This window comes from Necator americanus, chromosome I (genome assembly GCF_031761385.1).
Source record: "Necator americanus strain Aroian chromosome I, whole genome shotgun sequence".
Classification (NCBI taxonomy): domain Eukaryota; kingdom Metazoa; phylum Nematoda; class Chromadorea; order Rhabditida; family Ancylostomatidae; genus Necator; species Necator americanus.
In genome coordinates this window covers 3049819-3077224 of record NC_087371.1, presented here as the reverse complement: position 1 = coordinate 3077224, position 27406 = coordinate 3049819, and the positions used below count along the sequence as shown (strand labels likewise).

The window sequence follows — 27406 nt, the reverse complement described above, 5'->3', positions numbered from 1 at the left end:
ACAACATATTATTATTCGAAAATTGAAACTAAAGCAGAGATATGGTCCCAGAGAAGTATGTGCAGCCGACGTCGACCGTGTTCAACCGGCTGTTGAAGCGCCTCTAATTGGTGCAAAGTAGAGAGGGAAAGTGTAGTAGCGTCAAAAACACATGAAGCACGTTGCAGTTACGCAGCGGTGCGGTGGAGCGTAGCGGTTAGGAGAGAGAAGCAGGGTGCATTTGCGTAAGCGGTTGCGCTCGAAGCGGTGCGGCGGAACGGTTAGGATCGAGTGAGGTCCCATGCTACCGCCGTTCACTGCTGCAGTTCGCGATGGCCCCACCTCGATTCCAACACGACCGCATCGCTTCGAGGACAACCGCGTACGCAACTGCACCGTGCCCCCATGTCGTTTTGACTCTACTATATATGCGAAGAAATGTCGAAAACACACAGGTCTTCTTCCGCCTCCTTCTACAAATCCACAAACATGAGACATCAGGAGCGCTCAGAGACATCCATCTGCAGCACATTTGCGAAAAGACTTGCGACATGATCAGTTGCACCCGTTCATTTTAGCTGTAGGACATCATTGAAGAAAACGACACATTTGGTGGCACTTAGCCGGGTTAAAAAGATTTGAAATTCGGCCCAATTGCGTAGACAGTTGCGCTTGAAGCGGCACGGTGAAGCGAGCGGCTCAAATCGGAGCGGGTCCATCGCTAGCTTCTCAGGGACTCCAGCCATGGGTGGCTCCAGCGAAATCTCTCCCTCGATCCCAATCGTTATCACTTCACTATCAATATAATAATATATAATAATATTAATAATATCAATCACTTCGACGTTTCGAGCGTAGCAACTTGCGCCAAACATTTCCCTGAATGGCGCCTTTGAACAACACCTGATATGATGCATTTAGAGATCAAGGGCAATTATCGACCACAATGTACCACAACAACCCAATAGGAGGCAACAACCAAAATATTGACTGGAAATTCATGACAGGTCTCCATTTTATGAAGTCGGTCCTATAAGATGGTTGGTGAAAGTGCAAGTGCTCGGGAGATCAGGTATGCCTCCGCAATTTTGATAACGCTTTCATTCCTAGACGACGTTTAGTGAAAAGACGTGCCAGAGCACAAGCTTAATCTGTGAAGATGAAGAAACTAATCTGGATAGGTTGTATGCTGGGCTTGCACGTTCCAATTATTCACAATCACCAAATTCAGTAAGTTCATTTCTTCGCAGCCTTCAATTTCTGGAAGGCAAGGAATTTCTGGAAAATTAACCATTTCTCTCATAGCAGGTTCAAAACGACATGAAGCACGACACCGTTGCGTAAGCGATTGCGCTCGAAGCGATGCGATGGAGCGTAGTGGTTAGGATCGAGTTAGGACCCTGCTACCACCATTTATTGCTGGTGTTCCCAATGGTCCCACCTCGATTTCAGCCGCTATTTCAACCGCGCCGCTTCGAGCGCCTGCGCTTACGCAACTGCGCCGAGCTTCACGTCGTTTTGACCGTATAAGTGCTTCGTTTTGTACATAGTAATACTGCTTCAGACCTTCGCCAGCGTACGTCGGGATCCAAAGGTAAGCAAACCACAAACTTTCGTCTATGTACGCAGAAGTATTCAACGGTAAGTCAACTGCAACCCCGTCATAAATGTTACAAGTACTCTCATTTCTAGTAGTTGGGTCAAAACGACCTGAGGCTAGTGTAGCTGCGTAGGCGACTGCTCTCGAAGCGGCGCGTTCAACCAGTGGTTGCGATCGATGTAGGACCGCCACTAGCTCCACTTTTTTGCAGTCCGAGTGGAGCTAGCGGCGCTCCTAACTCGGTCGCAACCACTGAATGTACGCGCCGCTTAGAGCGTAACCACCTACTTAACAGCACCAGACATTAGATCGTCTTGATCCGACGTATGAAGGTTCAAAACGACATGAATCATGAGTGTAGTCACGGTGCATTTGCGTATGCACTCGAAACGGCGCGATGGAAGCAGTAGTTGGAACCAAGGTGGGACCTTCGCAAATTACAGCGATTGATGGGGCCAGCAAGGGTTTCACCACGCCACTAACAGCCGCGCTCCACCAAAGAGAAGCCGCGTACGCAATTGCGTACGTGCTTCGTGCCGTTTTGACCCTACTATACTTGGAACTTCCAGCTGTCTTCAACTGTTGCCGTGATCAGCGGATAAGACTGATCAAGGAATTTTCGCGTCCACTTCTTTTGAGAAACAAGAGCAAGCTTCATACCGTTTCACTTCATAGCTTTTAAGTACTTTGCTGAGCATCTCGCCGACATCGGAGAGAAAAAGTGATGGGAAATATTGACGTGACGGAGATTCCCATTATGATTATCTTCAACCGCACAATAAATCTTTGTTAGCCTTCTTTAAAACGATCTCAAAAATCAGTTTTTTTTTCTTTTTAGCTCCCGTAATCGATGTTTTCTGATGAACGATCGCTGTCGCACTTGTTCAATCGCGACGACGTGACGCGACGTCGTTGTCTTAGCGCGTGCTTCCTCTGCAATTTCTCTTTTCTATAACCTGTTTCAATCAAAAACGCATTTTAACGTTTATTTCGTTTTTTTTTCAAATTAATTTATGTTGTGAATAAATAAGCATTGTGAAGTTTACTTACGGCATGCTCTGACATAGAGAGAAAGCGTTCTGTGTTTATTGACAGATTTTCAGGAACTAATAACCACTCCTGTCTACTACATATTTGGAAATGCACTCGTAAGCTATATTTGCATATTACGTCCTCCATACCTATTTCGAAAAGTTGATAGTTCACCTTTTGCCGTTCTGGATTTTTTTTTCGACTTTTCAATGATGTTATTTCTTCAGTTTGATATGCTTGTTTTGTTGGGTGTGTTATTTGGAACTGTCTTCTTCACATTTATTAGATTGATCCAGTCAACAGTACTGTTTGCAATAGTACTCGGGTTTTACATGTTAATCAAGGTAAGCAGTTTTATCTACTGTCACGACTTACTTATTAATCTGTGTACTAGTAAAAACTAAGAACAAATGTTTCACTAACATACAAAGCAAAATTCGTACAAACGATTCTACATGAACGGTCGTTGCCCATTTTGGAAAGAATAATTCTGAATGACTTGGAACGGATGACGATGAAGATTTCCTCGTATACTCAGGATAAAAGGATCTGAAGCCTGGTGTAACTACGTAAACGATTGCACTCAAGGTGGGACACTTGCTAGCCTATTTCGCTCGACAAGGATGAATGGTGATCGAGGGTCCCACGTCTACCGCAACCGCTAGCTCTGCTCCTTCGAGAGCAGTCACCTGCGTAATCGCACTATGTTTCAATTGTTCTGAATCGGCTAAATCACAACGCACTCAACCTCGTTCTTATTTCTATAACTAAAAAAATAAGTCAATACGGGCCAAATGAGTGCCCCCAACTAGACTTTACCCATGTTGTAAAAGATAGAATTATAAGAGACTTTAACTATAATTCACATAGTTATCGAATATTTTGTTGATTTGATTAAGATTTCCTGCTTTGTTCTTGGTTATATTGCTATAAAAAGCGTAAACAGATTATTCTTTCTGATCACTATTGGAGTAGCGGTAGGTTCAGATTTAACCATGCTAACAAGAAACTTCCGATTACCACAGTTTTTCCAGGCTCTGGGCTTAATGTTGGTCGTTTATCTTCTTGCTAGATCATTTACAGCACTTTTTGACTCCATGGGTAGGTAAATGCATTATATGCATTTCTTTTTCTCTTTTTTTCTACTTGGGCAAAGATCCAAAGACGGTTTCGCATCGATATTTAGTTTCTAACGGATTACTGGGTTTTTTTTTCTGAGGACTTCATTGGACTGTTAGTTTGTTATGTTGCTTGTAGGCAGCGTATCGTGAAATTGACCATGTGTGGAAAGCTGATGGAGAACATATAGTTCGGGATTTAGATTACTAATATGAGCGTGGTCTCTCTCCATTTCCCCTAATCGTCCTAAAAAAAACGGCCTGGAAACAATAGTAGTTCCTGTGGGGTTTGATAGAACCCCCAACCATTTTACATGCTTCGATTCCTTCAGCAGTTTATTAATTGCTGTTACATGAACAGGCTCGTATGTGGATGCGTTGCGTGCACAAGGGTGGTGCGTTCAAACTTTCTCGTAGCAGCAAATGCCATTTCTCAAGCCTTTTGTAAAGGAGGAGAAATTTCGCCCGGCCACGGTTGTCTTCGTAATATACTCCCCGAACTCTATGTTTCCCATCAGATTTCCACAATTTTGTAATACGGAGCCATTAACTGGACTGTAGCGAATAGCCTGATGTCTACTGTTTGTCTGTTTTTCGTCTGTTTTCCTGAGAATATATCACATAAGCATGCTAGTTCACTTATCTTCCTTATATTCTGTTAAGTGGTTACATACTGCTATTCAAATCACTGCTGCGCTTCAAAGTAGAGAATTTGATAACACAAAGCATATTTGCCACTATGCAGCAGAGAATTTATTGTTGTCTTAAGAACTTTTTTTTAGGTGTACAGAAAGTGTTCGAGTTCTTCGTATCAATAGTTGAACTTCTAGGTATGTCCTGAAACTACCTTTACGTTTCGATGGAAAGCTTGACATCTGGTAGCAGCTGTACTATAGGAATAAGTAAAATCATGTCCGAAATGCACATTCTTCCTACTTAGAAAAATGAAATGGTTAACTATATGAAGTGGCAGGAATTTGCATAGTCGTCGCGACGAATACAGCGCTGAAAAGAGATAAACCATACAGAATCGCAATAGTTTCTTGAAATGAAAATGGAGTGTCGTGGTCAGCGATAGGTTTGCACTGCACTGTTCAATTGATAGTTCGAAACCGAACTATTGCCAACCAAAGCTTTCATCCCACCTGCGTCGATAAATTAGTACCAGATTTGTCCGGCGGATAAAAAGCATCGACTTGATACATCAGCTCGCCCCCGCAAATAGTCATTGTAAGGCTCCACACGCTTTAGAAGATTCTGAACTGGAATCGAATACGTAGATGCATTCCCATAGGAATTGATCAACGCTGTGCTCTTTATTCTTTTAATCTTTTAAAACAATTATGAAACAATAGACACTAGTTTCAACAACCTTCATCTGTCATCTGTGGTCCCGTTGTTCATCGATTTCCTCGAGCGGGTACCAGTAACTCTTCCATTTTCCTGATCGCGTGCAAGTGTTGCTCAATGGCATCTCTTCTCGCAAGGAACTCGAAGAGCGTCGTATTTTTTTTTTCTTGAAGGACTTCCTAAAGCAGTCTGACCATCTGATCGGAGGTCTTCCTGCGCCGTTTGATGTTACGTGGTAACCGGTCGTTTACGGCTCTGGCCTAACGATTGCGTTAAAGCGCATCACGTGTCCGACCCACCTAATTTTACTTTCCTAGGCATATGCGGCAGCGTCTCTAATCTTCGATCGGTAACGTAGGAGTGAACTTCGAATCCCTCCTTTCACCTGTGTAAAGCGGGATACTCCTAGCATCACCGTTTCAATTACGTTCTCCTCCTGCTTGCGAAACGCCCACGTTTTTGAAGTGAAGGTTAAAACAGCAAGAACGGTGGTGTTGAATAGGTCAGCGCTGAGCCGGATGTTCTTAGTTCTCTTCACTACATCCTCGATGCTCTTGTATGCTCCCTATGCCTCTGGCTTCCTTCTGCCCAGCCCGGAGATCAGGTCGTTCGTCATGGCAATTCCCGATCTAGACAAACATAGCTGGGGGTATTAAGCCAGCTAACGAATAGCTTCGCGACTAACCGGCTGTGATCCTTCCAATAAGGGAGATCCGTGGTCAACCAGGGTGGTAGCGAAGTCGCATCCCAAGCGGATTGATTAACACCTGACATTTTATCCTTGTCAACAACCTTATTACCAAATAAACATATAGTCGAGTTAAAACGACATGAAGCACGGTGCTGTTACGCAAGCGGTTGCGCTCGAAGCGGAACTCCAGTAATGAACGGTCGTAGCAAGAGTCCTCACTAAATACTAACCGCTGCGCTCCTCACCCCTTCAAGCGCAGACGCTTGTGCAACTGCACCGTGTTTCATGTCATTTTGCGTCCACTATAGGAATAGCAATCCGATTTGCTGCATCTTCAAACTGGGGACCTCTACTTATTCATTCTTATTCGTGTAATAACGAAACAAAAAATCTTTTTTTCTATGCTTAAATTGTGCAAACAATTCTTTTCTTTGCTTTGCAACATTTTATACGGAAGAAATTGTTAGAATCTGTAAGAACTTGTTACAAGGTCGCCTGTATTTTCTAATGAAAAAAGTGATTTTCAGTTTTCGTACACGTTATCTACTACAGTATCAAGCTTATGTGAAGAAAGGCTTTGAAATATCACGATGTGCACATCAAATATATGGAGAATTCTTGTCGTTCTTCAAGAAATACATAGTTCAAAATTGATATTCTGTTAATTGTTACATTTTAAAAAGCCCAAAAACACCATTCTTGTTGCAAATTCCTCGAAACGTAGATAAAAACGCATTTTTGGGGGGAACTGACTAACAGACAACGAGTGGCAGATGAGATGGAGTTCATAAGAAACATTCTGGGTAACTGACCATGAGGTCGAGAACATAAGAAGCGCTGGTCGAATCTATCGCTAACGCTTATAGAGACCTGCCCGTCTTTTTTGGTTTCCAGTGTTTCCAATCCAATCATTGCGTGTTCACAGCGTTTCCTGGATGAATATAGTCAGCGTGCAGGATCAGCAACAAGTAAACGTTCTATTTGCCTTAACTGGGATCATTAGAGGGATGTGACTAACAGACAAAAGAAACAAAACCATATATAAAGCGAATCTTCATTGATTTTATTGACTTTTTGCTGAGTAGATCATCTTTCCCTAACCATAACACAAGGGGTTGCCCCATTACGAGTTCTGCATATTTGCGCTCGAAGTGACGCTGTGAGACCCTTACTCATTTCTGCAGTCCGGTTGGAGCAGGCTACCCGCACACCTCGAGCGCAACCGTTAACACAATTAGGCTAGGCTTTAGGTCATTTCGAAGCGACTGTACACTAGCGCTGTCGGCTTGAAGCGTCAGGTCCTTGGTGAAGACGGGCGCTGTTCCGCTCCTTCGGTCGATGTAAGAATTCAGCAATGCCGTAATGACGTTCAATTCATCAAGATTAGTTCATCGGAAGTCTTTTTTTCTTACTTTCTTGACAATTTTCCGCTTTTTTTTGCATGATAGTGCATGAGTAGGACAACGCATCCTTAGCAGGATTTTTGCCCCTAGTTTTGTTGTCAAGGCGCCTCCGAATGTTCTTTCCTTTGTAGGGATTGGGTTTCTCCCAGTTTGTGTAACTGTTCGTGATTAGCGTTCGTCAGCTGTCGTAATCGATTCCACTATTCATTGAACTAACGTAAAATCAAGTTTGAATACTCTCCAGCTGTAGTAAAGCCTTTAGGAAGAGGACCATGGAATCATTACGTCAATTCGTAATCATTTCGTGAATGCTTGAATTTTTTAAAACGTAAGAACGAAAGAAGCGTCGGTAGAGAAAATACAAATTTAATTTTTCGGAAAATGACACTACATATAATTTCTATTAATCAGTGAAGGGGAGAAGAAAGAAGTCTGAACAAGTCAGAAGTCTAACCGTAAAAATGTGATCCACCCATGGACACGATTAAAAAAACCGCAACTACAGCTTCGCATAAGCTATAACGATCACAAAAATCTGTCACTACATGTCCTCGTCAACCCAACGGTTACCGTAATTCACTTTTCAGGGGAGTGTTTAGAGTAATTTTCGGAGTTTCGATTTCTCCATCAAGTAAGTAGCAGGCAGGACCTAGTACGACGTAGCTCACAATTATTACGTTAAAAACGCGCAACTATTCCGAAAGTCCAGAGATTTGAGAGATTAGGAGAAGTCAGAAGCAGCCACTGTTCGGCGAAACCACTGTAATGGAATGGGACTCAAACAAAATGAGAACAGATGTAGTGATAAACCAATCTTTTGATGACTTGTGTTAACGGCAGCATACCATGAATCTGGCGTGTTATGGATTTCTCATGGAAAGCTTCCATAGATAGTGGAAAACCACGTGGTTTCTCTCATCTCTCCGTGACCATCGTAAGAAACGCTATGGAAATAGTTGCTGTTCCTACGAGGTAGGTTAGAACGCGCCTCTATGTACACGTTCCGTTTCCCTCAACAGTTTATTCATTAGTTTCAAAAAAAAAACGGCTTCCGGGCCGTTTTTTACAGCGATTACAGCGAGCGGAACCAGCTGGTTTTCCGCAATCTACGGCCCTGTATGGAAGCTTTCCATGGAAAATCTGTCGTCAGATTCGTTATCGATTACCTTAAAGGCAGCACACCACGAATCAGAGGTGGTCCGGATTTCAGGTGTAGTATTCGTATACGGCATAGTAGATTATGGAGGGGGGGGGGGGGGTGATTCCGCCCATTTCTCCCTAATTGCCGGAAAAACGGCGCCGAAGGTGCGCGCGTGCACAAGGCTGGCGCGCTCCAATCGAACTCCTTGTGAAAAATAGTGCGCCGGAACGTTCGGAGCCGTATCTTCCGGGCCGTTTTCTACGGCAATTAGGAAGAAATGGACGGAATCACTCTTCTCCTAATAATCTACGATCTCGTATACGAATACTTCACCGTAAAAATCCGTTCCACTCCAGATTCGTAGGGTGATGCCTTTAAGAGAGCACTGAGAATACTCACGAAATAACGGTATCGAGACTTGTTTATCGTTCTATTTCAGAATGAAAAACTTGTTTTCATTGCTTTCTTGTTGATGTTCATCGTGGTTAGGTCATTCGTAGTGAGTACGTCGACGAGGATGGCTAGCGAAGAATCGGCTCGTAGTCTTGGATCCGACCAGGCCTCTTGGTACAAGTTCCTTCATCTTCGTTTTTTATGGCAACTAGGACGAAATGAGCGTTATCCCACCCGTTTATGGAATCTACGACCACGTATAGCCTTTAGCCATCGGAAATCCATGTCACCCCAGATTTGTGTGGTGACGCTTTTAGTATCCTACTTTTCAGGAAAAGCTATTCCTCGAGAATGACAGCAGGGAACACTGTGGTATGTATGTAGTTAATAAATATTTAGGAGATACACAGCTACGTTTCTTAATGTAATGACAGGACTTTTTTTTCAGAAAGTCTACTATTACATAGGAGATGGATATGTGAGTTCTAGTGACGTGCTTCCGTAGTTTTTCAGCGATTGATTTACGTTCGTTAAAGTTTGGTGTTAAAGTGGGGTCAAAACATTCTGAAGAAGGATTCTGCCTAGTACCCTTTGTCGTTGCAGTCCGGCTGAAGCTCGCGATGGTCCCAAATCGATCCCCACCGCCAGCTCCTCCGCATCACTTTGAGCGCAGTCTCTTGGTGAAATGCATTGAACTTCAGGTTATTTTGACCCGACTATACCCGGTCCTGCTCCTCCCGCAATGTCGCAGCACGTGTGACTGACACGCGTAAGGATCGAATCCAGAGAGTCTTAGGACTCGACTTACTGATAGTGGTCATATCTCTGACGGTTTTTTTTTCTGAGAATATTTTGTTCCGTTATTCCCAGAGTGTGCAAGCCAGCAAAAAAAAGTGAAAGTTACAAAAGCAGGCGGGTGACGCAGGAAGGTAATGAGTCTTAGACTTCAGACTAACGTTATTGTCCGTCCTTATCCACAGTGTTTCACGCACAAAAGCAAATTTTTCTTCCTTGAGATTTCTTTTTCCAGAGAGATATGTTTGTGGCCATTGGGTTTCTTTTGGGATCAATTGCAGCTACTGCTGCTTTCGCAGCTTACAATTATGTATCGCTTGCTCTTGGTTTTATTATTATATTTTTTAAGGTAAAAAATAGCATCTAACGCGTACAATTTTTGGAGCATTACTCCAGTTAACAACATAATACTTCAGATTTTTGTTGGCATCGTAGCATATCTGGCTACTGCGAAAAAGAATGGAAAATTAATGATATTTGTTGCTATTTGTGCGGTATGTTGAGGTCAATCAGAAGAGAAAAAATTTGAAGGGATTTTACAGGGGTTAGCATCAGCTGCCACGGTTTATATTGCGGTAACAGCTTTTACCGATTGGGCAGAGAAAGATTGTATGTTTTTGTAGCCTCCTTCAGGTTTTTTTTTTAGCGTATTGAATAATTTTTCAGTTGATTTAAACTTTGTGCCCTATGTTGCTCAAATTATGATTGATATTGCAGGTGAGTTTACGCTATTTATTGTCGTGAGACACTGTGTTCAAGAAGGTGGCTGCGACACGTATACCTCAACGCACTCCTTGAACTGTTCCAATCGAAGGTGCACCCCGCTCATATGGTTGAATACAGTCGATGTCGATGCTGACAGTGTAGATCAGCTCATCTTTGAGGTTTAAGGGTGAAAAAAATCGGCGCTTAGATTGGAAGAAGGTGTATGTTGTTCTCCTGAAGGCGAAAAGGAATTTAGGGAAGGGCAAGGAGAGGAGGAGGAGGAGGAGCCACCGAAGGAGTGGCCGCAATGGCTACCTAAGCAGGTCTCTTGACATCTGAGGTACTAAATTCCCTGTTCACTTGCTTTGGGGCAAAAATGGATGCTGCTAACTTGCTGACTCTTTGTAATTTCACTCTTATTACTTTGAGTAAGGAAGATTTTGACGAATAGCTTTACAAACAAGCCGGCACAGTTTTCATCCGCTCGTCTGTGACTCCGGAAATATCGTTGCGGGCCATCTACTTGGTGGCTTCCAGCCCAATGACTGAGCCAAACAAGTTTTACGGAGGTCTACTATGAACCCGTGGAAAGCGCAGTGGTAGACAGCAACGAAGTAGTGAACTGTTGGGGGGATTTTGGACTGTTCTATACATAATAATGATCTGAGAATGATCATTATTATCATTATCATTATCCCAGGAACCACGGACATTATCTTCATTACTGAATGAATGTGTGCAATACTAATCATTAAGAAGGCAATTCATTAACAGTAGTTCACCATCACATAGTTTTCTACCCGACGGAGGAGTTAAAAGGATGTGATGGTAAATAGTAGTTTTCAACGATGCTCTAATATTTTCACTTTTTCAGTGTTCGTCCACGTCACATACTTTGCAATTATATTATTATAGGCGAGACGTTTTAGCCGTATTCTATGCGATACCTTTCACTTTCCATTTGTCTTTGACCCTTTATCTATTCCATGGGTATTGTAGACGACAAATGGTGTTACTTGTGTTTGTACATATTAATAAATGTTATAAGATATTTTCGAGTGCTTATATTTTCGCTTTGAACTGGAAAAAAATTATTTATACTCAAAAGCAAACGTCATGAGCGATTCAAAAATAAATCAGCTTCTGTTGGCGAAGAAAGTCACATAGTCAAGTCTAAATGAGGGCCATGCCAATGGATCGTCGACCAACTCATCTGAAATATTTGTTGAACCATATCTAATACCCAGCTGAATACACACAATGCACAAAAATACATAAGCACAAGATCTATAGTGGGGTTAAAACGATATGAAACACAGTGCAATTACCTAAATGCCAGCGCTGGAAGCGGTACGGTGGAGATGGCGGTTGAATTTGACGTGGGACCATCGCGAACTGCAGCGATGGATGGTGCTAATAAGGTTACTCACTCGATCTTAACCGCTATGCTTCACTGCGTCGGTTCCATCGCAGACGCTTACGCAGTTGTAGCGTGCTTCATATAGTTTTGACCTTACTATAACTATTTAATACTTCGGTCCACTCACAGTTTTCTTCGCGAGGTCGATATATTTCCCAAAGGAGTATAAGAAGAATGAGCACAAATGGAATAAGCGGAAGTATTAAGATATTAATTTCCTCCTGAATTTAAAATTTCCTTGCAGTTTGGAAGCTGAGTTTTGGTGCTATACCGTGTGAGCAGTTGAATACAAAACGGTGAGACCTTTATAGTTAAAGGCATCACCCCACGAATCTGAGGTGGTACGAACTTCAGGTGGAGCATACGTATACGGGATCGTAGATTATGGAGAGGTGAGTGATTCCGTCCATTTCTTGCAAACTGGGGTAAAAAGGGTCCGGGAGATGCGTCGTTTGCACACTGCTGGCACGCTCCAATCGGACTCATTGTAGAAAATAGCGTGCCGGAACGCTCGAAGGCGTATCTTCCGGGCCGTTTTCTACGGCAATTAGGAAGAAATGGACGGAATCATCCCCTCTCCTTAATCTACGATCCCCTATGCGAATACTCAGTCCTCTCCTTAATCTACGATCCCGTATACGAATACTCCCCATCGCTGGTTGGTTTCGATCAGGTGTTCCCTACACAGTATAGTCGGGTTAGAACGATATGAAGCTTGGTGCAGTTGCGTAAGCGGCTACGCGCGAAGCGGCGCGGTGGGGAAAGCGGTTGGAATCGGGGTGGGACAATCGTGAACTGTAGGTGGTGGTGCTAGGAGGGGTCCCACTGCTATCCTAACCACTATGCTCCATTGCGCCGCAGCATCTTACGCAACTACACTGTGATTCATTACGTTTTGACCTTACTGTAGCTGCACTATTTTCGTTGGAAACACAAAGATTCAGGAGTCCGAAGATTGGGACTTCCCGAGGGCGGACATACAGATAAGGCTGCTAGCTCCACTGTGGGTGCAAGCCCAGCGATGGCCCGACATCGGTCGCAACAGATAGAAAACCACGCCGCTTCGACCACAGGCGTTTTACATGTCTGCATCCGACTTCAGGTAGTTTCGAGCGCACTATGTATTCGTCCACGGATCTCCCTCACTACAGAGATCACAGCCGGTTAGTCGCGAGGCTACGTGGCGCGTCCTTGAATGGCGGATAGGGGGCTAATCGCGGACCAAAAGCGACCTTATGCTTATGGAGCGTATAAAAGCATCGGGGATGTAGTGAGTAAGACCAGGAACACCCGGGTCCGTGCTCACCTCCAACACCATCGTACTTCCTGCTTTTATCTATGCCTCAGAAACCTGGGCGGCGTTGGGCGTCATTGAACGCGCAATTGAGGGAGTGATGCTAGGAGTTTTCGGTTTCACGCAAGTGAGGGATGGGATTTGAAGTTCTCTCATACGTCAGCGATCGAAGATTAGAGACGCCGCCGCGTTTGCTAAGGGAAGTAAAATAAGGTGGGCTGGACACATGATGCGCTTTAACGACAACCGTTGGACCAGGGCCGTGAGCGACTGGGTTCCCTGCGATATTAAGCGCACTACAGGAAGACTGCCGACCCGATGGTCAGATTTCTTCACGAAGTCCTTCAAAGGAAAGAAATGATGCTCTTCGTGTCCTACGCGAAAGGAGGAACCACTGGGCGGCTCTGGCACGCGATAGGGACAAATGGAAGAATTACTGGCGCCCGCTCGACCAGTTCGATTATCAACGGGAGTCAAGGTGATCAAGGTGAGGGTGATGTATTCGTGCTGTTCAGCAACGAGGTGAATGCTCTTCAGTTTTAAAAATAACGGGCACCGATATAAGAAGAACACAAGTAGCTTTTCGGATATTGTTAATAAACATAATTAATTGACAGAGTTTGTACGGATTTCGTGGTATTGTTTTATTCCATGTAAAGCTGCGCGGATCGCATCTTCCCGTACTACAGCTCTCGCTCTAAATTCTTGCTTCTTAACTAGTAATACTCTCCTTTTTAAATTTCTGGATTGGAAATTCTCCTAATCATACCTCAAAGTGAAGTTGATTGAGACGTTCTGACATAGATTTTATCTTTAGGTTTGAACTTCTAGACCTAACCAGTGATCTATGGGAGAATACTCATCTATTGGCGAGGAAAATAAGTAAGGAGGGGTTCGAGCGTGGCAGTTACTCTTCTTGGTACTTCATATAAAGTATACGTTCTGCAGAATCAAGAAATCGTAGATAATTTTTGAGCACCGACCTCACTGAAAAAGATATCCATGGGAAATGATATTAACTTCAAGAAGGATACATTTAATACAGAACTATGATTGGTAGAGAAAAAAATAGTAGTGCATCCATAAATCCCAGAGCAAGCTTTGGATCAAATGGTGCCCATAACCTAGTCGACAATTGCCTGATGGAGTGATACATTTTTATTACCTCAATTACATTCCCACGCTGTACGCTTGAAAGACGAACGATTGTTTGTGAAATCTCACTGAAATTTTTGGGACCTCTTTGAGGTTTTTTCTATATATCATTGCTCATTTATACTGTTGTTGTAAGTGTGAAGGTGATATGTAGTAAGGTCAAAACGGCATGAAGCACGATGCAGCTGCGTGAGCGGTTGACCTGGAAGCGCTGCGGTGGAGCGTAGCGGTAAGGATCGATGGAGAACCTTTGCCAGCACCATTCTTTGCTGCACTTCGCAATGGTCCCATAGCGATTGTAATCGCTACGTAGCGTTGCGAGCGCAGTTGCTTACACAACAGCAACTTACTTCATCTGGTTTTGACCTTACCATAGGAAGGATGAACTGTCTAGTTTGTTTAAGCACATAGTAAGTTTCTCGTTATCGTTCCGAGATGCGATTCCACTCGATCACTACTTGATATCGACTTTATTCCTACTTTTGATAGAAAAGACTGGTGAAAGTTCATTATTCAAGTGCTTTACGTAAAGAATCTTCACTTTTCATCGTGCACTTAAGCCTCTCTACTACGTTCGTGAAAACTAGAAATGTAGGGAATATAAATGAGATGTTCATGAAGAAAACGCACTCACTCAGAGATGGTATTCCTCTGCTTCCTATTCCCGCTCTTTCTCTCCATTATAGCTAGGTACGGTTCAACACCTATAGCACTACTCTAACAGTCCAAACGTTCTCTTATCTTGAAACTTCGACAAACCTCAGCAAAACAAACAACTTGATGTTTTTAATACTTAATTCTTGATTTAATCTTACGGTTTTTTTAAGTTTTTAATTTAATTAATTCTTATTTTTCATTTAATTTTTCATTTTTTTAAATTTCAATTAATAATATGCCTACGAGGGCCATCGCTACTAAGCTCTGTCCCAAAATTATTGTAATTACTAAGTTAAAAAGAGGCCTCTGAAGACGACGAAAAGGCTTTAACGTCAGGCAAATAAAGGTTCCATTTAAAAAAACAAACCTCGTAGGGACGCCACTGTAGCATTTTAAATCGAGAATTCATATAATTTTTCGGTGTTAGGTTTTTTGAACGATGAATCAGGCTTGGAGGATTAGTTTCTAAAAATTGCAGCATCAGTTTATCCGACGATACAACTCTTTACGGATATTTTTGTTTGGTGCATTGCTAAGGACTTTTTTTTTTAGAAATTTAAACTCGTGCACAAAAAAACGAGTTAAGCGTTCTATGAAACGTTGTTTTAGAATGCACTTCTTTCTCTACTAGTCAGTGTTTTTGGTTTTTTTTTGCGCTCTTTTAGTTTTTATTAATTTTCACATCTTTTTTTCCATTTAATAATTTTAACATTTTCAGGCCTTATGATATCACCTCGTGTGCACCATTTGATGGTTGGTTTTATCTACTCTACTGTAGCAATAAAGGTTACATACTGAAGTAACGAGGAAAATTTGCTATTAGGGATAGATGTGACTCTCCATAGCGATTTTTTTTCGGACTTTTTAACCGGTTAAAACTACTATATTATAAGTATTATATTAAAGAAAATGTTATAGAAGCTTAATGGAAATCCTTTCCAGGTCCAGCTTCTCCATCTCCACTGGTTCAATCCTTCAATACGCCATTTACATTCCTGGCTACAGTCCCATCTAATCCATTTCAATGGATGTCAGCGCCAATTTGGTATCCGATGATTTCGTCGTACCCTGTAATTTCGGCTCAAACAGTGACACCATACCAAACATGGACTTCTGCTTATTCATACGCCTGGGTAAGTCTTCCTCTTCCTTTTCATCCTATTTTCCCGAAGTGTTTTCCTTTTTAAACGGATTTGCTAGCTATTTCTGTACATTTAGCCCAAATATCCAGCTATACCTCGAATTGAAGTTCGTAACGTCGCTCGTTCAGTCACTAGAGGTTAATTTGAAGTGTTTTCCATTTCCTCCCTCATCCTTACCTGTTGTCCTTTCGTCGTCCAACCAGAACATCACATTCAGAAACTAGTCATTTCTCCTCCACTTCACGACGTTATACGGGAATTCCTGTCAAGAGATTGCAGAAGAATCTCGAAAAGCGCAAGAATGTGCACAGGAAAACTACAGTTTAAGGATTCATTGAGAATTTTCTTTATTTGTACATCTATGGTGTACATATTCTATTGTTTTATTTGTACATCTATAGTGGTATCGAAGTGTTTTCATGGCTGTCTATTGTTGAGGACTTCTGGATTCTTTTTAACGATTACCTCATTTTGAGTTCTAAAGTTCTATGCGATCACTGTATATCTATGATCAAGTTATGAGTGCATCAAGATAAACCAAATTGAATAATAGTTTCCTTGGATTTAATAATTAATTAATTTAATTATTTTTTGCATTCAAGTACTTTTAATGCAATGGTTCCGATTTCTGGCAGTTGTTTTTGCAAGAAACCAAAATCACTGCATTCGAGCTACGCCAGAAGTCGTAAGTATAGTCGACGGTCTCGCAAGGCGTGTAAGAATTACACTACCTGGAAAAAAACATGTGGCAGGGCGATGTGTTGGTGAAAACGGAGACTTTTTGTCTAGAATTCGCATCCAAATTCTGTAGTTTCTTGGGTTTTCTCAAGCTTTATCGACAGTGTCGTCAACGTTCCTCTATAGCTTCTGTCTAGTAAACTCGAGGCTTGCTCTCATTCGGTTCAGGGCAGGGTTCTTTATCCCTTCAGGGCCACCGAATTGGTACCGAATTCCTGCAGGTTACTCAATACACCGTATACGCATTATATAGGCGGGTCAAAACACCCTGAAGCCATATACAGTTGCGTGAGCGGCTGCGCTTGAAGCGGCGCGGTAGAGACAGCGGTTGTGATCGGGATGGGACCGTCGGCAGCTCCATTCACAGAGCAGAAATGAGCGTTCAATTCGTTTTGGTCCCACTACAGCAGAAAAATCGACGGGCGACGGCACCACATATGATTTAAGGATTCATAATGGTGCTCGTTAATGAAAGCCAATCATTACATGTAGAATAAAGGAATATCGGAATGCGCCAGACAATGAGAACTGTCTCTATCTCATCAGTTATTTTTTTCGCGGTGTTGTGTGTTTGCGGTGTTCTTTTTTTCGGTACGTATTGAACTGGGGGAACTTTGGGTTTATTTTCTACTTTTTTTTAAATTGTGTTCTTCCAAAGAAAAAAAAAACTTCAAGAACATTATGAATCGAAGGTAGATTACGCAATTATTAGTTCTTATGTTACCGTGGCGATTTCGGTTGATGGTGGGAAAACGTGAATGCGCTGTTCCGACATCTTATCGTCCTAATTCTACAGCGTCCTCTCTTGTCCGTAACAATTTTCTCTTCTGTAACATGTAACAAATATAAACTGCGTATAATTTCTCATGTTTGGAAGAAATTGATGTTTCTAACTTACCAATGTGTTACGAATACCAGTAAGAACCATAGGACGAGCACCAATATGAAGCACAGAACGCTTCAATCTGTGAGAACTCCTCTGCTGGATTAACAGTTGTGATGGATAAGGAAAAAGGAAATTCTAAGTGCTTTCATATTCAAGAAACGATCTGCTGTCGTTGTTTACTGAAATGTATTGTATGGTAAGAATAAAAAGGAGGAAAATTACTCTTGATCGATCTTCTTGGGCTGGTCCAATGCTTCTTTTCAGAACCGTGGAAAAGTATGGATGCTTATGGATCCATATGACTACATAATAACTTGCGAAAGTCAAATGCTGCATCAAGTGAACGTTTGTATCCTTCAAGACAATCCTAGTACCGACTTATCGACCGCGGCGGAAGGAAAAGTTTGGAGTTGTTCCGAGCCGTCGACCTTATTGTGGAGGTCTCGGTCCAGATCTGCATCCATGTTTACTCGCTCCTTCGTAGCCGTGATAGTTTCACTACTTCTAGAAGCAGAGTTCCCTTTATATACAATTTCCTTAGGCAAATTGAAACCTCACTAATTTAATTCTCAAACTAAGTTTCCGATACACGGTGGTTCAGTATGTCCGCGATTACGTAAGCCAACGACACGCCATACTTTAAAATTTCCCCCTTGGTCGTTCTGGTTGTCTCTCAACATATTCTCTGGATCTTTCTATGTTCTTGCCGTTCTCTATATCATTCAGAGGAAAGAACGCTCGTTTTGCTAAGACTGTTGGTGTTGTGCGTTTTCTCAGTGAATTCCTCTCAAAATACCTGAGTATTTGCAAATCTTTCATCTTTCATTGCTGAGCGAGAACTCCACTCCCTATCATTATTACTCGGTTATTCGGAGAACGTGTTTTTTTTTTTCACTTTTGGAAGAGTGGGTCATCCACGTACAACTCTTATAATGTTCCGATTCCAGCAATGGGTAAAACTCATAGAAGGAGTTTCTTCGATATATCTATCGATGGTCGAGAGGCTGGGAGAATTGTGTTCGAGTTGTTCGATGACGTCGGTAGGTAGCATAGGCTCCGCTTGGGTGTCTACTTCAATTATTTGCTAGTGAAACTTTTAGCACCGAAAACTACGGAGAATTTCGTGAAACTTTGCACTGGAGCTGCTGGACTCGGTAAACAAAGTGGCATGCCGCTGCACTACAAAGGTTCTACTTTTCACAGAGTTATCAAGGATTTTATGATCCAGGTCTGTGTCTAATGTTTGTGTATTTTCTAAAGTGGTAGTAGTACTTTCTTCTATTGACTTTCTTCTTAGGGTGGTGATTTTACGACTGGGAAAGGTACTGGTGGAGAGTCAATTTACGGTGGTCTGTTCGATGACGAGGCTTTCGTGTTGAAACACGATCAACCGTTCCTTCTCTCAATGGCTAATAAGGTAATTTAGTAGTTGCACTTTATGTGAAATTGGATCAGTTCGAGATGAGCGAGCTAGGAATAGCGTTGTTGTTAACTTGAAGATGTTCATATTCATTTTCATTCGGTCATTCTAAGAAATGGCTGGATTCGAACGCTAACGAGAAGTAGTGCGGCTTTCACAGTACAACCATTGTACAGCAGCCCAAGGACTTTTGCGCCTCACCGTATGCTTACCGAGCACTCGAACGATACTTCATTTTGAGCACTTTCCTCAAGAAACTTGCGCTTTGATATGCTCTACAAGTACAGATTTGCATCTCTTTCCTTCTCGCGCCGGTCTAGAAAATAATCTTCTTACAAAGGCCACCCATTTAGCAAACTTAAACAACCTCACTTTGAATAGGGCCTTCAAGAGCATATGATTAAATGCTAAGACCTAGAAAAATCCACAATCATTTGTTTTTTGTCGGGATCTCGCGGACTTTATTGATCACGATCAGCTGGTTTGATGTTCAGTCTTTCACCATTGCTTCGAGCCTTAGGAAAGCAAAGATAAAAGACAGATTCGCCACCGTAATTTTTTCCATGTTTTTATGTGTATGTGTTGCGAATGATTTAATCATTTTGATCCAAATAAAATTTTCCTACACTCTACACGAACTATGAGTCGCTAAACGGGTTCATGTAGTTATTAAAGCATGATGTCAGTCATATTTTATCTATTCCTTATTAGAGTTGTTGTAGGGCGGGTGTAGTGTAGCGTTAGAGGTTCCGCTGCTTGCACTATCGATCGAAGGATCGAATCTTTATCCTATTATTATTTCATTTTCTTATTATTTTTATTCTAGGGTCCGAATACCAATGGGTCTCAGTTTTTCATCACTACGAAAGCAGCTCCTCATTTGAACAACAAACATGTGGTTTTTGGAAAGGTTCTCATTATCATATTCAATTTTTTTGCTCATCTACTTACGAGTCCTTTTTTTAAGGTGATCTCTGGAAGTGAAGTGGTTACTGAAATTGAACATCTGAAAGTAAACGCTCGGTCTTGCCCGATAGCAGATGTCATAATTACCAACTGCGGAGAATTGGTACGGAAACGAAAGAAAGAAGCCAGCACTTCAGAAAGCGAATCTTCGGAAAGGTGCTTTTTGTTTTTCCCTTTTGGGCTCATAAAAAACATTGCAAATCATTACAGTGAGGAAGAGAAGGAAAAGAAGAAACGCAAGAAGGAAAGGGCTACTAGTGTTGAGAAGGAGGAGAACAACAGGGATCCAGTAGCGGTGAGAATAACTCTGACAGATTTAGTACTGGTAGTCCGGAAAAATATATGAACTGCAGTTTGCAAGACTTTGCGCACTGTTGGTTACGTTCTCGTATTTTAGGATCGCTCTGTGCTATATATTGTGATATTATTGTAGTTTTGTATATAATGTTACTCTCCCAATGATACTTCCCTATCAACTACCTCTATTATTTTCAGATTTGCTCGATTAAAAAAGAAGATCTTCCTCCCGAACCTCCTAATCAACACTCTTTCTTGATGCGAAGATCTAAGACCCCCGAGGATCGTAAGAAAGAGAAGGTAAGTTGCTAGGATTATGAACTCAAGGCGTTCCGTCTATCCTATTAAAGGGTTGTATTTTAGAAGTAGTATAGGTGGCTTTAGCTTCTGCTGTCGTAGAAAAAAGTATGACTAACTGAATTCGCAGAACCTGTGGAGATATACAGTAGTTATCTACATTGACTTCGCGTATATACAGTGTGCTTTGTCCACTCTTCAAAGTGATCGGTGCCAACATCTTGAAAATAACTTTTCAAAATTGTTTCTGCTAATGATTATGAGTCGTGTTTTGTCTCTTTCAGATCGTCATTTTGCCATATCAGCCTCTGATTTTTTTCCAGACAGATGCGTTAGTAGAATGTTTGTGCGTTTGGAATTTAAAACATCAAAGCTTTTTTCAACAACCTGATATATCACTTTCGAGCTATTCAATTATCGTTAGTTCCAGTATGTCTGTAGTCGCTATGACTGCACTTTCGTGTTTCTTTTTTCCAGAGTTTCTGAAAATGTTTCATCATGTTATGTATTTAGGATGATGGCTTTATATGCTTACCAATTTAGGAAAGTGCCAGAAAATCAGGTGGAGACAAACACCGTGATGTGAGTTCTTCTTTGATACCTTCACTTAATAGGTGATGTTGTATCACCTATTTCATTATTTCCAGAATGACAGAAAAAGACGAAGATCTCGCACTCGCTCGCCAGTTAGAAGGAAATCGCGGTCGCCTTCTCGTCATCGAAGAAGATCACGTTCACGATCCACCCATAGGAGGAGATCGCGTTCTAGATCCAGAGGACGTCGCTCGGTGATTCTCGCTCATTCCTCTTCGTTTATTTTCATGTTTTCTTCCTGCACTTTTGACTGCTTTGGGTTTTAGGATAGACGCGGGCGTGAACCCGAAACAAAAATAAAAGTGAAAGGTCGGGGACAAATGAGGTTTATCGCTGCACTTCGAGACAAAACACCTCCACACTGGAAGCGGGAGGAGGTTAGTGAAGTTTTTTTTTCCATGAAGACGTAGCATTCTTCTTTTAATTGTTCAATTTTTGCTGTGATTGCTTGAGAAAACTTATAAAGGTTCACCTGGTTCCCGCCTTTTTGTAGAGTTGATCTACTCCAGTAATGCTGACGTTGAAATATTTTTCAGGCGAAGCTAATACCTCTCAAAAGGATGTTAGAGTTAAGAGAAGAGAGAGCCAAGCGTGAGAGAGAAGAGCAGGAAAGGATTGCTCGCTCTAATGCGGTAAATATGCTTATCACTTTACTTTCTGTTTTTCAGAGACGAAACTGAGAAGTTTTACGGTTTTACAGGAAAGAAAAGATCGTGAAAGAAAGAAATCTCATCCTGCAGAAGATCATGAGATAGGATCTCCCGACGAAGTTGACGACGAACATCATCAAGAGGAAGAAATTGAGGTATTCCGGGATAGCATACATATTTAGTTGGGGTTTGATTAAAACAACTATCTTTAAGTTCGTATGATGTAAAATAAGACATTTTGTAAATTCGTTCATTTACGAGTAGTTTGGGGCTGGAATTAAAAAGACCCAAGTTTGGTATTCAGTTACAAATTTTTTGTGGCATGTCTACAATTGACATGCAGTGGAGAGTGCTAGAAAACAATGTTGGTTTGAAAACTTCAACTAAACATTCATCATGAGATTTATTTGGTGTTCAGTAGTGTTTGCGTTTAATTCATAGCCAATCCGAATAATAGTTCTCCTGTTCCTGTAGAAGTGTACTTTACCACTAAAGGTTGTTGTATTTGCAACGTTCCCATTCACTGCTTCAGGCTGCAGTAAAAAATTAACAGACTCTCTGCGCCTAGGATGATCCTCTGCTGTAGATATGTGAAAATCTAAATATGATACAAATGTGTCATCCTAGTAAAAAAAAAAGACCAGGAAATAAGACCTGAACTACTTTCAGTTGCAAGAAGGACATGAGGAGAACCACGAAGAAAGCCTTAAAGAGAATCATGAAGAAAAGAACGAGGAGAATCAGAAAGATAATATTGGAGATTTTGTAGAGAATTCTAATAACCAACCTCACGATGGTGATAGAGATCAACATAGAAACACGAAAGAGCGTCAGAATAGTGAAGAAGGTGAGAATGACAAGAACTCGGGCAGAAGCTCGAAAGAGCCCAATGGTGGCGATGAAGTTGAAAATGATAAGAACCGAAGCAAAAATTCGAGGGAACGTAAGAGTAGTGAAGAGGGCGAAAATGAGAGCCAATGCAGAAATTCGAATAAGCGCGATGATGAAGCTGAAAATGACAACAAGCGGAGAAGCTCGAAGGAGCGTAACAGTAGTGGAGAACTCGGAAGTGACAGAAACCACAGAGATTCAAAGGAGGATACGAAAAGTGGAGAAAGGGAAACCGATACTAGTCATCGCAGAAGTCCAAGAAACAGCAGAAGTGAAGATAAAGAGACTGACAGAAGCCAACAGGGAAGCTCAAAGGAACGCAAAAGAAGTGACGAACGAGAAAGTGAAAAAAGTGGGCGCAAGATCTCAGAAGAACGTAAAAGAAGTGAGGAACGTGAAACAGACAGAAGCCGACGCAGAGGCTCAAGAGAGCGTAAGAGAAGTGAAGAACGTGAAAGTGACAGAGGTCGACGCAGAAGCTCAAGGGAGCGTAAGAGAAGTGAAGAACGGGAAAGTGACAGAAGTCGACGCAGAAGCTCAAGAGAGCGTAAGAGAAGTGAAGAACGTGAAACTGACAGAGATCGACGCAGAAGCTCAAGGGAGCGTAAGAGAAGTGAAGAACGGGAAAGTGACAGAAGTCGACGCAGAAGCTCAAAGGAACGTAGGAGAAGTGAAGAACGTGAAACTGATAGAAGTCGACGTAGAAGCTCAAGGGAACGTAAGAGAAGTGAAGAACGTGAAACTGACAGAGGTCGACGCAGAAGCTCAAGGGAGCGTAAGAGAAGTGAGGATCGAGAAGATCATCATCAGGTTTCTCTCTTTGTTTTTGGCTAAGCTTAAGTTGAAGTTTTAATTTTTTTGAATTTGTAATTCAGAAAGAAAGCGAAAGCAAACACCAGGATGGAGACAGCTCATGAACGTTCACTTATGTCTGCTGTTCGAGTTTGTTAATTTTATAATCAAGTGATCTTTATACGTGTTTCCAGTTCCTTTGAACTGAAGCCGTTATTTGGTATTATGCCTCGAGTTATTGAGTATTCCATGGAATGCAACAGCTGTTCTGTGCGATTGTTGATGCCAGTAGTTTATTCATGTACTTTATCTATGGATCTTTGGATTTATATGTGAATATTGTGTTTTTCTTCATATTTTCGCTTGTTCGACCTACCTGTTTCGGAGCTAGGAGTTTTCATTTCAGAGTTACTAAATTGCTCCTACTTTTCTTTTGTAGCTACATGATCTATTTTGCTGTGTGTTGTTACTCTAACGTCAATTTTGGCTACGTTGTATCTAGTATACGATGAAATGAAGGCAAAGTATGAAAGCAGAATGTGCAATGTGTGCCTCACCCGCTGGTACACCATATTCACTCCTACGTAGCGTACTTCCTTATGTCATACTTCTGGTCAAGAACTAATCAGTCGAATAGCTGCCTTGCCAGTCGCTTGCTAACATCACATGGATGGGAGCTGTCTGCAATCCACATGTGAAAGGACGGATAGCAGTAAGAAATTCGCAGGTTGAGTCGATGATGGGAGCCAACTGCAGGGACTTCATTAAGTAGTTGAATGTCGACTTCACCAGAGTGGATCGTTGCTAGATATCTATGTCGTCACTGCTGTTGTTTTTCGGCATAGCATACATATAGAGAACTTCTCTACGAGTTCGGTCAGTACGCTTACTCTCCTTTTTTTGTTTCATCCGACTGATGCTCTGAACTCAGTGTTCGTTGATTCATGACGTCAATTCGCCGAAAGGGATCCTGCAGCGTTTCGCCTTTATAAAAGACGCAGTTTCGTTTTTCGAAATTTATTTCATCATTTGGTCGGTGAGCGGAGTATGTAAGGAAGAGCGAATTTGAGCCGAACAGAACAACAACGAACTCTTGAGCACTATAACCAGCCAAAACGAGGAGGAGCTGCTGCGAGCTGGAGCTTACCGGTGTCCCTGGGATTGTCCAACTGCGTGGAGTACTCCTATGTTTATTGTAAAGTGTCACTGGTGAGCAGACATGAAGATTGAGTAATTACATGTAGAGTACTGTGCGTAGTCGAACGGCAAGGTGCCAGAAGGAAGTGGTTAGGAAAAATATCAATGATAGTTGTTATTATCAGACACACATCCAGAGAGCTGTATACAACTCGGCCGCAAGTGGGCGAGGAGTAACGGCAAGTGGCGCTACGCAAGTGACAGAGCTCAGTGCAACCACCAGGCATGAAAGCAGAATATGGGGAAAGGAGAGGATAGCACTGTGGTAGCTTAGAGCCTACAGTTGTAGTTGTATGATCCTTCTAGACAGACCGTGAACCATCAATGCAGAAGCAAGCTTTACTGGGCATCCTCGTATGAGTTTAACTCTGTACCCGCATTGTCCATGCACATCCCCAGGGTGTCAGTTCTCAGTGTCGGTTCCTTCTAGAATCCACACCTTAACGAGACTCAGAGATGGATCTGGAGACTGGGAATCCGGGGACGTGACAACACGGCATTGGCAAGAGGTTGAGGTGGAGGGTAAGAAGCAACATACCGCGTGTTGAGAATTCTCTACGAAGACCTTTGGTTAGGGGTGTAGATCACGAGTGTAGGCTTATTCACCTTCAATTTCCCCTAATAATCCTGAAAAATGGCATGGAAAACAGCATATAGTTGGGTCAAAACGACATGAACCAAGGACCGTTACGTAAGTGACCGCGGTCGGAAGCGGTGCGGTCGGGACAGCGGTTGGAATCGAGGTGGGATCATGGCGGACTGTAGAGGTGAGTGGCGGCAGTGAGGGTCCTTACACGACCCCAACCGCTACGCTCCACCACTCCGCTTCGAGCGCAGCCGCTTGCGCAAATGTCCGTGCTTCATGTCGTATTGACCCGACTATACGTGTTCGAATATCCCACGAAACATCTTACCACCCGCCACCTCTGCGTGCGAGCACACGAAGGTTCAGAGATTCCTTCAGCTACCTATTCAACCAGAACGAATGGATAGGCTGCTGCAGGAATCAGTGCGTTTAAGGGGCGGTGCTGATAAGAAACAAGAGGGTGTTTAGGGCGCCTTTTTTCAGGACGATTAGGAAGAATTGAACGTGAGCACATTAATACTAGCGACTTACACCCTGATCACACTTTTCGAGGAGAAATTTCAACATATTCAATCTCGTGATGTGCTGCCTTCCAAAATCGCCTTAGGCTAACCACGCCTCTCATTCCTTCGTCGATTGATTGATTGGTATCGGATAAAAACACTGACTTGATACAATAGTTGGCCTATCCAAGTCATTGCATAGGCTGCATATTGCGAATTTACATAGTCGGGTCAAAACGACCTGAAACCTGGAGCAACTGCGTAAGCGCCTGCGCTCGAAGTGAAGCGGTGGAACCAGCAGTTGCGATCGACCCAAGACTAAGGTTTGCTACAATCGGACTGCAGAAATGAGTAGGGTATAATAGGGCCAAGACAACATGAAGCACGGTGCAATTGCGTACGCGACTTCTCTCGAGGCGGTGCGGTGTACCGTAGCGGTTAGGAGCGTATTGGAACCATTGCTGGGACCATCCATCGCTGCAGTTTGCGACGGTCCCACCTCCGTCCCAACTGCTGCCTCCACCGCGGCGTTTCGAGCGTGTATGCAAATGCACCGTGCTTTATGTCGCTTTGTCCCGACTATACCATCGGTAGCAGACGCAGGTGGTCAACGATGATTTAAATGTTGTTCTCAGTTGACTGTCGCTTAGAGGGGGTAACGAAGCAAGGATGGAACTAACATTTCAATTCGAAATGGAACTGCACAGGATGATACATCTATCTAATCCATGTTTCCGCCTTGAATTGGGACTAATCACGTAAATTCACCTCCCAGGGATCCTCGGACTGAACGATGTTATGGATAGTCATTCGACACCGTCTCAAGCTTAGTGCTGTAATCGACTACGCTCAAATGTTGTAATCATCTAGCCTTGAAAATGATTAGCGGAGAGGTTTTAGCCAATGGTGGCTTTAACGTTACATCTAGCACCTATGTAGATTGGAGCACTGACTTTGCAAAAGTGAGCAACGGATAGTAGTAATATAAACAACTCTCCAATGTTTCCGTGTAAGATTTTGTGCAGGTAGAACGTTGTGGAAAACGACTACCTCTGTCTTGCTAAACAGGTAACTAAGGGGACAATAATTTCTAGCAACTTTACTTCTGCCGGCGATTTTTCTTTACCCTGTTCTAACTAGTTCCTAGGATTTCATTCAGTTTCAATTCCTTTCGTAATTTTCCCGTACCATTAGGCACCTCGCCGAAATCATAGGATCTACTAGATCACCTTGATCACCTTGACTCCCGTTTATCTTCGAAATGGTCGAGCGGGCGCCAGTAATTCTTCCATTTGTCCCGATCGCGTGCCAGAGTAGCCCAGTGGTTCCTCCTTTCGCGTGGGACGCGAACAGCATCATATTTTTCTTTCAAGGACTTCGTGAAGAAATCTAACCATCGGGTCGGCGGTCTTCCTGTAGTGCGCTTAATATCGCGGGGAACCCAGTCGCTCACGGCTCTGGTCCAGCGGTTGTCGTTAAAGCGCATCATGTGTCCGACCCACCTTATTTTACTTTTCGTAGAAAATCATCACTATTATAGAACCTGGGAATGTTTTCAAGAAAAAAAAATTACCAGTAGTCAATTAACGATCTCATAGGTACTAAAAGTGCTACTTTCAAAGTTTATCTCTTCTGATTAAATTGCGTTACAACTATACATCACAGATTAGAGGGATTCAAAATTTCTACAAAGTTCTGAAGAATTGTAGATAAC

General features: G+C 42.5%; 5 protein-coding genes across 7 annotated transcripts; all 5 read left to right on the top strand.

Annotated features, from left to right (window-relative positions):
* Positions 1 to 280: 280 nt before the first annotated feature.
* Positions 281 to 947, top strand: RB195_004323 (uncharacterized protein; the record flags this gene model as incomplete). Its single annotated transcript, XM_064182115.1, has 2 exons — positions 281 to 434; positions 901 to 947. 2 exons carry the CDS (start codon positions 281 to 283, stop codon positions 945 to 947), a joined length of 201 nt encoding a protein of 66 aa, XP_064033382.1.
* Positions 948 to 1016: 69 nt separating this feature from the next.
* RB195_004322 (uncharacterized protein) lies at positions 1017 to 6338 on the top strand (the record flags this gene model as incomplete). Its single annotated transcript, XM_064182114.1, has 9 exons — positions 1017 to 1051; positions 1101 to 1209; positions 1544 to 1573; positions 2683 to 2727; positions 2839 to 2955; positions 3511 to 3588; positions 3646 to 3712; positions 4512 to 4559; positions 6298 to 6338. The coding sequence occupies 9 exons, from the start codon at positions 1017 to 1019 to the stop codon at positions 6336 to 6338; spliced, it is 570 nt and encodes a 189-aa protein (XP_064033381.1).
* Positions 6339 to 8831: 2493 nt separating this feature from the next.
* RB195_004321 (uncharacterized protein) lies at positions 8832 to 11122 on the top strand (the record flags this gene model as incomplete). The annotated part of the gene is made up of 8 exons (XM_064182113.1): positions 8832 to 8881; positions 9040 to 9079; positions 9156 to 9185; positions 9738 to 9851; positions 9919 to 9996; positions 10045 to 10111; positions 10169 to 10219; positions 11082 to 11122. 8 exons carry the CDS (start codon positions 8832 to 8834, stop codon positions 11120 to 11122), a joined length of 471 nt encoding a protein of 156 aa, XP_064033380.1.
* A 2223-nt stretch (positions 11123 to 13345) lies between these two features.
* On the top strand, positions 13346 to 16202 carry RB195_004320 (uncharacterized protein; the record flags this gene model as incomplete). Of its 2 annotated transcripts, none has more annotated exons than XM_064182111.1 (5): positions 13346 to 13443; positions 15452 to 15486; positions 15676 to 15866; positions 15952 to 16012; positions 16093 to 16202. In XM_064182111.1, 5 exons carry the CDS (start codon positions 13346 to 13348, stop codon positions 16200 to 16202), a joined length of 495 nt encoding a protein of 164 aa, XP_064033378.1. The 2 variants fall into 2 exon arrangements, with proteins under 2 accessions (XP_064033378.1, XP_064033379.1); XM_064182112.1 differs by lacking the exon at positions 13346 to 13443 and adding an exon at positions 14717 to 14766.
* Positions 16203 to 18448: 2246 nt separating this feature from the next.
* RB195_004319 (uncharacterized protein) lies at positions 18449 to 23565 on the top strand (the record flags this gene model as incomplete). Of its 2 annotated transcripts, XM_064182109.1 has the most annotated exons (16): positions 18449 to 18539; positions 18600 to 18727; positions 18797 to 18916; positions 19746 to 19829; positions 19887 to 20041; positions 20096 to 20180; positions 20381 to 20482; positions 21023 to 21061; positions 21127 to 21267; positions 21340 to 21450; positions 21610 to 21705; positions 21774 to 21878; positions 22393 to 23137; positions 23193 to 23308; positions 23366 to 23424; positions 23490 to 23565. In XM_064182109.1, the coding sequence occupies 16 exons, from the start codon at positions 18449 to 18451 to the stop codon at positions 23563 to 23565; spliced, it is 2253 nt and encodes a 750-aa protein (XP_064033377.1). The 2 variants fall into 2 exon arrangements, with proteins under 2 accessions (XP_064033377.1, XP_064033376.1); XM_064182110.1 differs by having other exon boundaries at positions 22393 to 22519; positions 22596 to 23424.
* Between the last annotated feature and the right edge of the window lie 3841 nt (positions 23566 to 27406).